The sequence below is a fragment of the Heptranchias perlo genome, chromosome 13 (genome assembly GCF_035084215.1).
Source record: "Heptranchias perlo isolate sHepPer1 chromosome 13, sHepPer1.hap1, whole genome shotgun sequence".
Lineage (NCBI taxonomy): Eukaryota > Metazoa > Chordata > Chondrichthyes > Hexanchiformes > Hexanchidae > Heptranchias > Heptranchias perlo.
In genome coordinates, this window is record NC_090337.1 from 11,612,772 (window position 1) to 11,625,582 (window position 12,811).

Here is a 12,811-nt window from a genome sequence, read left to right on the forward strand (position 1 = left end):
AGGGGCAGACAAAGGCCAATGAACCGACGGCTTGTGTACTCAACTCAGCTGCAGGAAGCTTGCTGCTCATCCACATAAAAAGAGGAGAAATATGGGGCGGGAGAGGGGATAACAAGAAAATATACTTCTCCAAGTTTTTTTTTTAAATGTTTGCAATTCAGATATGAAACACAAACATATAGAAAACAATATTTAAACTTCGCACAGGAATCAAGAGCTTTCAAAACAAAATTGGAACTGATGAGTGAACAAAGAACATTGGTAACTCTAACACACATGACAAAACAGGTGCGTTGTGAATGTGGGTCAGCCACAGTTATCTATTCGGGCTCAGGGCTGTCAGGTGCTTCCTTAAGTGGTCTGGTGCCTGTTTTTTTAAGGAAATGGACTCAGGAGTGTAATAACGAAACTCTCTTGTGATCTGGGCCGTTCTCCATGTCTTAAGCACATGTACTTCTTCAATCTCTCCAAAGCCAGCCCGAGTTAACGTTAGCCGAGGCAGCACTCGGTTCAGATCATAAGCAGCTTTATACCATAGTAGACAAAACATACAGAGCACCAAGTATGATGGAAATCACTTGGTGCAATTGGTTAAGCTTCAGCTCCTGTGCCATTATAAAAATAAATTACGCGTGTATGCTAGCCCACTTCAGTGGGCCCTTAACATACTTTCCCTGAACGGGATTTATACTTGCAGCCTGTTACTATCTGACTGACTTTGCATTCTTTCGATGCCTCAGCTGACTGACTCCCGAAGGGATCGGGTGCAACACTGATTTTGCACCCCGGCCAATTTTACTCTCCATTGAAGTGGACGGAGAGCAATATTGGGTGGGGCGTAAAACCAGCGTTCCACCTGATCCCATAGGTTTCCCAACGGGTGGGTTAGGTTAAAATTGCCCCCTTGGTGTCTGTGCTGATTCTTAAAAAGTCCCCTCCCCAAAACCACAGATATCAGCAGAGTTTGTCAACACCGAGATTTTAGAAGCAAAATACTGCAGATGCTGGAACAAAAACGGAACCTGCTGGAAACACTCAGCGGGTCAGGCAGCCTCTCTGAAGAGAACAGACTAGTTGACTTACTGTGTATGGACCCTTCATCAGAACTGGGTGATATTACAGATCAACAGCTGTTGAAAAGGAATAGAACAAGGGGAAAGGGGAGAGGAAAAAAAACACACACACACACACACACACGTAAAGTGGAGCACAGGAGATGGTTAAATGGTAGAAATGATATTAGCATGAGGGGGTGTAACGAGAGAAATAAAAGACACACAAGACACAGAGAGTATGTGAACAACTAAAGGGATGGGCAGGTAGGCGGGTAGAAAAGGAAGCACGAAAATCCGGCGAAGAGAAGCAGGCTCCAGTGGCTCAGGAAGCCAACAATGAGAGTGCAGATCTCCTCACAAGCACGGAATTCTGACTGGGGCTCCCCACACTAATCACCAACCTGCTCCTACTTCAAACCCCTGGAAACACCAGCTAAAGATAGCTCGTCAGGGACTTATTTGTGGAAAAGAAAGGGCACAGAAACATGACAAAGTGGAGTCACCCACAGAGTATTCAGTATGTACCACAAAGTAAAATAAATAGCAATTGGAGTGGCTGTGATGTGGAGGAACACGAGATGCCGATTTTGAGTCCTCCGACATTACGGGCGCGATTTTGAAAGGGAATAACGGGTGGGTTGAGGCAGGGGGGAGGGCAATCAAAATTGCTGTTTTTGGGAGCGGGCAGACATCCCGGCTGGAACCTGCACATTTTTGAATGAGACTCAGGCTAATCTGTGGGCGTGCGCACAGCAGCCACCAGGAAGTCCCGCCCCCACTTAAATCCAGTGGGCCGATAATTAAAGGAGCAAATGTACCTCATTGAGGTACGTAAGGTAGTTTATTTTTTATGTATTGAATAGTTAAAAAGATTTTAATGCTTTCCCACGGCTTCCGATTCACGCCTGGTGAAACCAGACGGGAAGGCCTGGCTCAGTGAAAAATAAACTAAATAAATTAAATAAAATTACATTTCCCATTGCAAACAAATTAAATAAACATACCTTAAAAAGCAATGTTGATTGGAACTCCCCCCATTCTGATCCCAATGTCTCCACTCTAATCTTTGCTTCTCCCCACCCATTTCTATCCTAACTGCCAATGAGGTCTCTCTTTCTCTCCCTCCCCCCCCTCCATCCCCTCCCCCCACCCCAGATGTGCAGCTCCTGTTGGCAGCCAGCCTGTCAATCAGGCTGACTTGCAGGGTGCAAATCCTGGAAGAGGCGTTGATTGGCCTCATGAGGGTTGCGATTGCAACCCGCCTACTTCCCTTCCGGGTTTGGCGCCCGCAAATCACCACCCCCCCTCCCCCCTGGACTCTTCTCGCTGGCATATTAAAATTGTGCCCCATGATGCTGTCCTGGGGAGGTATAGGCCAGAGATTAAACATTTCCCAAGAGGAAGGGACACTTAATCAGGACAAGTCTATTGCACAACCCTTAGGCACATATGGGTATAGCACATAAATGCTTATCATATTTGCATGAAATTTCTTCCTCTGTTACTTTAACAGAGGCATTGACAGCTTTATTTTAAATGCCTCCATTGAAATGGCGGAGGAAGATATTTCATACTCGTGTTAAGCATTCGTATACTCATACCCCACGATGTAATTTTGAGGCAAGTGGTCGGTCAAAAGCAGAGGCTGGGAGAAAGTCACCTGTTCGGATGTGGCGTAAAAAGCCTTTAAAAAATGTTAAGTTAAAATGCTTTGAGTTTTAAAACTATTATATTTTTTAGTAGAGAGTACAGTGCCCACCACTTACACCATCCCCATTTATGCTGGACAGCCGCCTACAGCGGGCAAATGGCACTAACTATTTGCCATTACCATGAGCGTCAATTACAAAGGTACCACACTTAAACCGTGTTAAGCGTGCCGACTATTTTGGGCAGTTCAAGCAGCTGTTCGCACCCTCTCTTTCCTTAGTCGCATTCACAGCATCCTGTAACAGGACACATTCTGGCTCCATTTTAAAATGAAGACGTTACAAACTTTTCAGTGACAGAGATGATCACTGGATTCGGTCTGTTCAACTTGCCCTCCTACAGACACGGTCCGTCCACCCCCGTCACAGTCTGACCGCCTCTTAAAACGGTCCCAGGGCTTGCAGAGAATGTAGAGTCCGGGTACACATGACACTGAGTAATGGCACTGGGGCATAGAAACATAGAAAACAGGAGCAGGAGTAGGAGTAGGCCATTCGGCCCTTCGAGCCTGTTCCGCCATTCAATATGATCATGGCTGATCCTTTATCTCAATACCATATTCCCGCTCTCTCCCCATACCCTTTGATTCCTTTTTGTGTCTAGAAATCTATCTATCTCCTTCTTAAATATATTCAGTGACTTGGCCTCCACAGCCTTCTGTGGTAGAGAATTCCACAGGTTCACCGCCCTCTGAGTGAAAAAATTGCTCCTCATCTCAGTCCTACCCCGTATCCTGAGACTGTGACCCCTCGTTCTGGAGCGCCCCCCCCCACCAGCCAGGGGAAACATCCTCCCTGCATCCAGTCTGTTTAGACAGTAAATGGATAGACGGAGGATGCAGGTACCCTCCGTGCTTTCAGTGCTGCGTTGTCCTGCAGCGTGTTGCCGGCCACCTCCAGGATCTCGGTTGTCAAGTTACACCGGCCGCCACCGGCAAATTGCGTTGACACCAAGGTGCCCGCTATAAGCAGCGGGGACTGTGTTATATATCCTCGAGTATAAGATAACCCCACCCACTTTCTAGGCCAAAATAAAACTATGACCCATGTATACGATGCTCTTCAAGTCACTGCAACTTCCCAGAAACCAGGAATATTGATTTTAATGCACATCACACGTTGCCACCACTGCACACAGAAAGCGAGGGGAACCTGAGAGCAGGAAGCAGGAAACCAGGAGCTGGAGAAAGGGGGAAATGGGAAACTAGGAGCTGGAAAGAATGGAGCACAAGACCTGGAGCCGGAGAATGGGGTAATTTCCATTAGGGGTATCTTGGGAGCGATAGGAAGCGGGCAACCTCACCAATTCTTCTCCCCTGCCTAACTCTGGGTTTCTGGGGCTAACGGAACTGCCCCATTGCCACCCTGGATGAGATCACTCCAATCAGCAACAGATCAGAGATTGACCGCTCAGGACCTTTTTTTTAAAATTAATTCATGGGATGTGGGTGCCGCTGGCAAGGCCAGCATTAATTACCCATCCCTAATTGCCCTGGAGAAGGTGCTGAGTCTCCTTCTTGCAGTCCGTGTGGTGAAGGTTCTTCCACAGTGCTATTAGGTAGGGAGTTCCAGGATTTTGACCCAGCGACAATGAAGGAACGGCGATATATTTCCAAGTTTGGATGGTGTGTGACTCGGATGGGAATGTGCAGGTGGTCTTGTTCACATGTACCTGCTGCTCTTGTCCTTTTAGGTGGTAGAGGTCGCGGGTTTAGGAGGTGCTGTCAAAGAAGTCTTGAGAAGTTGCTGCAGTGCATCTTGTACATGGTACACACTGCAGCCATGGTGCATCGGTGGTGGAGGGAGTGAATGTTTAAAGTGGTGGATGGGGTGCCAATCATGTGGGTGCTTTGTCCTGGATGATGTCGAGCTTCTTGAGTGTTGTTGGATTTGCAATCATCCAGGAAAGTGGAGCGTATTCCATCACATTCCTGACTTGTGCCTTGTAGATGGTGGAAAGACTTTGGGGAGTCAGGAGGTGAGTCACTTGCCGCAGAATACCCAGCCTCTGACCTGCTCTTGTAGCCACAGTATTTATGTGGCTGGTCCAGTTAAGTTTCTGATCAATGGTGACCCCCAGAACATTGATGCTGGGGGATTCAATGATGGTAATGCCATTGACTGTCAAGGGGAGGTGGTTAGATTCTTTCTTTTGGAGATGGTCATTGCCTGGCACTTGTCTGGCGCAAATGTTACTTGCCATTTATCAGCCCAAGCCTGGATGTTGTCCAGGTCTTGCTGCATGCGGGCACGGACTGACCTTATGATGGAGGGGAGGTCATTGATGAAGCAGCTGAAGATGGTTGGGCCTAGGTCACTACCCTGAGGAACTCCTGCAGCGATGTCTTGGGGCTGAGATGATTGGCCTCCAACAACCACTACCATCTTCCTTTGTGCTAAGTATGACTCCAGCCACCGAGAGTTTTCCCCGATTCCCATTGACTTCAGTTTTACTAGGGCTCCTTGGTGCCACACTCGGTCAAATGCTGCCTTGATGTCAAAGGCAGTCACTCTCACCTCACCTCTGGAATTCAGCTCTTTTGTCCATGTTTGGACCAAGGCTGTAATGAGGTCTGGAGCCGGGTGGTCCTGGCGGAACCCAAACTGAGCATTGGTAAGCAGGTCATTGGTAAGTAAGTGCCGCTTGATAGCACCGTCGATGACAGCTTCCATCACTTTGCTCTTGACTGAAAGTAGACTGATGAGGCGGTAATTGGCTGGATTGGATTTGTCCTGCTTTTTGTAGACAGGATATACCTGGGCAATTTTCCACCTTGTCAGGTAGATGCCAGTGTTATAGCTGTACTGGAAAAGCTTGGCTAGAGGCGCAGCTAGTTCTGAAGCACAAGTCTTCAGCACTACAGCCAGGATGTTGTCGGGGTCCATAGCCTTTGGTGCACTCAGCCGTTTCTTTGATAGCACGTGGAGTGAATCGAATTAGCTGAAGACTGGCTTCTGGGATAGTGGGGATCTCGGGAGGAGGCCGAGATGGATCATCCACTCGTCACTTCTGACTGCACTGGAAGAGCATTTATTTACCCAGCTATTGGGTGAACCTGCTTTGTGCCACATCATGCCACTTTGCTTATAATGTCGTACAGAATTTACAGAACTGAGCTGTTGGTTCCTTATTGGTCCCGACCATATTGCGTTCATGAGACATCCAGGATTGTGGTTCACGGGTGGAGTCAAATTGCACCATGTCCTGATGTGTACGAGTACTGTTTGTGCTAACAAAGTACTTCCTCAAATTGGGTAGATAAGAACACACTTACTGAATATTCTCCCTTCCTCAGACTCAAAGCATCGCTATGCATGCATAAGAATATATATATATAGGACGCTGGTCACACAGCATGTGGCCCCCACCCAAGGGCAGTGCGGCTCTTGAAATCTGGTGATGTGAAATGGTCTGGTATTACCTCACCAGCACAGCTTCAACATGAGGAGATGGTACTCGTGCCACTAATCAGCTGGAATCATTGCATATCAAAGCTCTGTTTGCTCAGAGTCAGGCAAGAACTAAAAGGAAATCTTGTGGTTCTCTGGAAACTCTCAGAAAGCAAATTACAAATTGGTAAACCAACACTGTAGAAAATAAAAGAGCGCGTAGCAGATAATTGTACTGGCATCCACCATATGGGCCAAGTAAGTCTAAGATTGCTATATTTGTTGATTAGAAACATCTCTCTCTTTGATACATACATACGGCACACCATGCATCAGCTGCACTTCAAAGTGTTAAAAATATTAAAACATGGCCATTTCATGCTGGTTTCCCCTAACTTGGGGGCTGAAAATTTACAAGCACTTGGCAGTCTACAACCTTCCCTCAGCAACTGCAATCTGATTGACCTCAGGAGTTCCAGCAATTAGATTTTGCAGCTTTAAAGGAAAAGGTCACCTTAGCAGCAGAATACTACACCACAGATTACATGGTGTAATGCTTCTAATGCTTCCGTCCTTATACAACAGTACATTGGCCGGTTTACCGTGAGCAACGCCACAGAGTGTGGGGGTGTGCTGACAGTCATGCTATAATAGTACACAAAATTTAAAACAAAATAACACAGTAAGAAGTCACTAGGATGAAAGAAGTACTTGAAATTATCTACCTCATAATATTAAGAACTGCACGTTTGGTGCATCAGGCTCACCTTTAATTTCTTCACTAGGTTCATATAGGCCCGCTTGTTTTCTTCTGATCCTCCTTGGGAGGCACTGGATAGATCTGATGCCAGGGTTCCATTTATTAAAACCCCCAGCATGTCTAGCACGGTGGTGAAGAGCTCACTGTGGGAAGGCAAAGAGAAAAGTCAATTTTATCTGGACCGAACCCACAGAAATGCTCGGTAATTGTGCACAGTGCTAGCCGAAACTCAAGGTGCATTTTTCCTCCTGATGGAACGATACTTAGGCTTTGGAACCAATATACATTTCATTAGATGTCATCGATAAAATGTAACCAGGATCAAGGAAAAATTTTATTTGAACAACAAACATTTGTAATTCTACCTAAGGTTCACTTTTAGTGAAATTAGTCGTGAGTGGTACTTCAAAAATTAAAAGGCTTTAATTTCGACGGTGGGAGGGGGTGTTCTCCTAAAGGTCTGCTGTAACTTTGACGCAAGATCCGCGGAAGTCTCCGGAGGGATACTGTTTGTCCGGGGTTCCCATGGATTTTCTACCGGCGTAATGGCGGACAATCGAGAAAACCCCAGCGGAAATTCAACCCCAAAATGTTTTAAGTGAACTATAAATCTAGGCGGCCATTTCCACGGAGAACTACGTTGAGAATTTGGTAGCGCCTCTTCTTTATTAGGATATTTTGGTGCGAAGAGTCATTTCATAATTTTGCCTGGGGCCTTTGCCCCTTGAATCTATGGCCCTGCTTCCCACGTGCCTCTGGGCCACCATTCTCAGGCTTGCTCAGTTTTACAATGCTGCCGCTGCTGGGAATCAGTCAAATTGGGGTTGTATTCTCTAGAGTTTAGAAGGTTAAGGGGTGATCTGATCGAAGTTTATAAGATATTAAGGGGAACGGATAGGGTGGATAGAGAGAAACTATTTCCGTTGGTTGGGGATTCTAGGAGTAGGGGGCATAGTCTAAAAATTAGAGCCAGACCTTTCAGGAGTGAGATTAGAAAACATTTCTACACACAAAGGGTGGTAGAAGTTTGGAACTCTCTTCTGCAAACGTCAATTGATACTAGCTCAATTGCTAAATTTAAATGTGAGATGGATAGCTTTTTGGCAACCAAAGGTATTAAGGGATATGGGCCAAAGGCAGGCATATGGAGCTAGATCACAGATCAGCCATGATCTTATCAAATGGTGGAGCAGGCACGAGGGGCTAAATGGCCTACTCATGTTCCTATGTTCCTGTTCCTTCTCCTCTTCCTCTCCAGTAATCAGAAAGCAAGAGATTCAGGCACTAGAGCTATCCCAATATCCAAAGTCTCCAGTGAGACCACAGAGCATTTAGCTTTAACAGTGGATTTTTTTTCACTTGCACGGTGCAGGCTAGCAGAGCCCCATCAACAAATTAATATACCATCATTTTTCCTCATTAAAGGCAGAAGGGGAGCAGAAACTCTGTTGAAACCCAGTACATGTAAAGAACAGGAAAATGGGATTACAGTAAATAGCTCTGATGTAGAGCACAGACACAAATGGCCTCCTTCTGTGCTGAAATCTCAGTGGTCCTTTGCAATATTTTAACAACTAAATGGGGAAGAAGTAGAGTCGGAGAGAGTTTAAAAAAAACTGTGCGAAGGGGGAGAAGAGGAATAACAAAGATAAGGGAGAGATCTCTAGAGAGAAAAAGACTGAAATAAAGAATAGGAAAAAATGTTGTTACCCTGGTGTTACTCAGTCAGAACCTCTTGTTGATTAAATGGGGCATCACACCTGAAGCCATGAGATTTTGCTCAGGTTATGAGTCATTAACATGGTAGAATGTCCCAAGGTGTTTCACAGGAGCATTTGCAAACAAAATTTGACACCGAGCCACAAAGGAGATATTAGGTGAGATGCCCAAAAGCTTGGCCAAAGAGGTATTTTTAAGCAGCTTCTTAAAGGAGGAGAGAGAGGGGTAGAGAGGCTTCGGGAGGGAATTCCAGAGCTTAGGGACAGTAAATACCTGAGCATTTTCAAAACTCGGGAAACTTTTAGACTTAGAGTTTTAATCAATTATACCCACGCATTCAAACAGTGTTTAAAAAAATATATAAAATTCTAACATGTTGCTCAAATTGTTCAATTAACAATTATCCTCTGAATCAATATATTAAAAAAAACATACTTGTTAGTCTGCACATCAACAGTTCCTGAGGTAATAATCTGTAGAAGCAAAAGAGCCCAATCTGTAGTCCACTGGGTGCTCCGTTGCACAGTGTCAAACATCCCACCAACCTAGAAAGGGAGGACCAAACACGGACAGTTATCCAACAAGAGAAAGGCCTCATTTACAATCAATTCCATTTGATAAAGTACCACATAATAAACTTGTTAGCAAAATTAAAGCCCATGGAATTAAAGGGACAGTGGCAGCGTGGATACAAAATTGGCTAAGGGACAGAAAGCAGAGAACAGCGGTGAACGGTTGTTTTTCAGACTGAATGGAAGTATACAGTGGTGTTCCCAGGGGATGGTATTAGGGCCATTGCTATTTTTGATATATATTAATGACCTGGACTTGGGTATAGAGGGTATAATTTCAAAGTTTGAGGATGACACAAAACTCGGAAATGTAGTAAACAATGTGGAGGATAGTAACAGACTTCAGAAGCTCATAGACAGACTGATGAAATGGGCAGACACATGGCAGGTGAAATTTAACGCAGAGATGTGTGAAGTGACACATTTTGGTCGGAAGAATGAGGAGAGGCAATATAAACTAAATGGTACAATTTTAAAGGGGGTGCAGGAACAGAGACACCTGGGGGTGTGTGTACACAAATCTTTGAAGGTGGCAGGACGAGTTGAGAAGGCTGTTAAAAAAGCATATGGCATCCTTTGCTCTATTAATAGAATCAAAGTACAAAAGCTAGGAAGTTATGCAAAACCCTTATAAAATACTGGTTAGGTCTCCGCTGAAGTATTGTGTTCAATTCTGGGCACCACACTTTAGGAAGGATGTCAAATCCTTAGAAATGGTGCAGAAGAGATTTACTAGAATGGTTCCAGGGATGGGGGACTTCAATTATGTGGAGAGGCTGGAGAAGCTGGGATTGTTCTTCTTAGAGCAGAGATGGTTAAGAGGAGATTTGATAGAGGTGTTCAAAATCATGAACGGTTTTGAGTAAGGGGAAACTGTTTCCAGTGGCAGAAGAGTCGGTAACCAGAGGACCCAGATTTAAGGTGATCGGCAAAAGAACCAGAGGCACCATGAGGAAACATTTTTTGTTAACGCAGCGAGTTGTTATGATCTGGATGCACTGCCTGAAAGGGTGGTGGAAGCAGATTCAATAGTAACTTTCAAAAAGGAATTGGATAAATACTTGAAGGGGAAAAAATTACATGGTTATGGGGAAAGAGCAGGGAAGTGGGACTAATTGGATAGCTCTTTCAAAGAGCCGGCACAGGTACGATGGGCCGAATGGTCTCCTTCTGTGTTGTAACATACTATGATACTAAATATCAATTTTTCCCCAAACGAAGATTTAGCTGGGCAGAACAATTAAAACCTTATTTTGATTTTTGAATGGAATGAGTTAAGAGATTATTTTGAAACAATGCATGAGTAGAATAAGGGTAGAGTAATACTCTCACCATCCAACAGTATTATATTTGGGTGCATTTCTCCTCCGCGATCACCAGGGTGATAGATGTCAGTGCTGCGAAATGGAACATTTTTCCATCTTTGCCACCCAGTGTCGGCAAATGCTCACAGGCCAGACACACAGCAAATGATCCTCTACACTGATTGCACATTATATCACAACCCCAACCTCAGAATAATGCATCCCGCTGCATCAGTGTGAATTTTTTTTGTACCCCTTTTCAACAGAAGCCAACTTCATGGCCTGTGAAAGCAATGAGCAAATTAGTGACAATTTCCAAGTCCACAGCTACTCAAGCTGTTTCACGCTGTCACTAGACTGCTATCTCCAGCAATAAAGAAATAAAGAAGGGGGAAAGAAAATAAACATTCACTCTCTTGAAGATAACACCCTTCCTCTTAGGTGGGACCAATTTCGTGAAATGTGTTTGCCAATTTCTTTCCCAGGGTTGTTGGGAAAACAAAATAAAAAATAAACTACTGGAGCCATAGTCGAGTAATAATCTTTGTTATAGAAGTTCTGTAATACCATTGGGCTGTAGATTCAGGCCTGTTTATATTGTGTGGCTGATTCCACAGCAATGGAACAAGAGCCCATGTACAGCTGCGAGAAAGTTGTGCATTGGAATTCGATTTTTGACACCAGACTGTGTGTACAGGCCAAGGCCCAGGAAACCAAACAGCTGGCAGCATTTGTATTGGCCATCTGGGGGTGCTGCTGCCTCTAGAGGTACTTGCAAAACCCAGTCCTTCAGAGGAAACTTGCACGCCCAACATAATGACGAAAATTGAGTCAAAACTCATTAGGATGAAGCTTCTGCCTGATAGCGCCTTGATGAAAATGGTGCTCCCCAAACTAAAAGGTAAGTAACTCAACAAATCTTCACTAGCACTGCCTTTTTTCCTTTACAGGGCTGCTGACAAAGTCAGGGGTCTCACCCATCGCAGCTCCGTAAGGTAAAGGGCGCCTGACAGTCTAACAGCTTTCTGAATCATTCAAATCATGAGTACGAGGCAGATGCTCACCTTAAAACTGAGCAGAATATTGGCAGGGTGCATTGGTCCTCTCTCCACTCTCTCAAGGTGCCACGAACATCACATGCTACTGCCTCCAGAGCAGTAGAAGAGAGATAAGAGGATACACATTGTGCAATGGGCCTAACTGTGTGCAAAGCTAACCAATGTTGCCCTGTGTTTCTTCACTTTGATGTAATGCTTCCTGTTTTTAAAAGAAATATTTTGACGGCAGTCACACCGCTGTCTCACCAGATTCAGACGCAGCTGCAAAGCTTCATGCATCATCTGACGGGCTTTTATGTCATCTTGGTAACGTTCTTCCCGCCAGTTACTCAAAATCTGGGAACATTGCATTGAAGAATGGGTTTTATTAGCTGGCATTAGTATTCATTTCCATTCATTTCAGTTGCCCTTAAATCATAAACTAACACACAATATACAGAGTATAAATTATTAAAGTGAAATTACACACTGGTGTCCCAGACAGCAGTACAGAGGCAGGAGAATCTTTTATTTTTGAACTGGAAGTCTGGAGAGAGGGATGGAGGAAGGACTCAGAGATCCACCACAGAGAGGGAATTGGAAGGTAGCGCGCAGGCCTAGTCACACAGCAGAGTTAAAGGGGGAGATTCACCGCTGGCAACAGAGAGGGAGCCTGTGGAACAAAGGCAAGAAAATGGTGCAGATCAGCCATGATCTTTGGAATTCTCTACCCCGGGTGCTGTGGATGCTCAGTCGTTGAGCATATTCAAGATTGAGGCCGATAGATTTTTGGACACTAAGGGAATCAAGGCATATGGGGATAGGGCGGGAAAGTGGAGTTGAGGTTGAAGATCAGACATGATCTTATTGGATGGTGGAGCAGGTTCGAGGGGACACATGGCCGACTCCTGCTCCTATTTCTTATGTTCTTATGTTAATAGCCTACTCCTGTTCCTAATGTTCCTATAGGAGGCACTCAGGTTTGGCCAGAGATGAGGAGCGAGAGGGACGGCTTCAGGCCTGGCAACAATGATTGACCCTGGAGGAATGAACGAGAGATCCAGTCATGGAAAATAAGCCAGAAGAAAGAAAGCAGTGGCCTCGGCAGCTGCAGAATGCAAGTAAGAGGTGAGGTGGGGGGGGGGGCGGAGTCAGAGGGCTGGCCACAGAAAGGAATCTGGGAGATGATGGTTAGGTCTGAGAGGCCAGGGCTGGCCAGAGGGATGGAATCATAGTCCTGAAAGAGGGGGTTGCTGCTGGAGGCA

The 12,811-nt window shown here is 45.2% G+C and overlaps 1 protein-coding gene across 6 annotated transcripts in view; it reads right to left on the bottom strand.

The window, feature by feature from the left end:
- The window catches only part of LOC137331279 (mediator of RNA polymerase II transcription subunit 12-like protein), a 482,895-nt gene that overhangs the window by 67,231 nt on the left and 402,853 nt on the right, over nucleotides 1–12,811 (bottom strand). For all 6 annotated transcript variants that reach the window (XM_067994976.1, XM_067994975.1, XM_067994977.1 and 3 more), the window contains 3 exons: nucleotides 11,814–11,903; nucleotides 9,069–9,178; nucleotides 6,922–7,057 (listed from right to left, as the gene is read on the bottom strand). In XM_067994976.1, coding sequence (XP_067851077.1) covers nucleotides 6,922–7,057; nucleotides 9,069–9,178; nucleotides 11,814–11,903 — 336 coding nt within the window. The remainder of the gene's footprint in view (nucleotides 1–6,921; nucleotides 7,058–9,068; nucleotides 9,179–11,813; nucleotides 11,904–12,811) is intronic.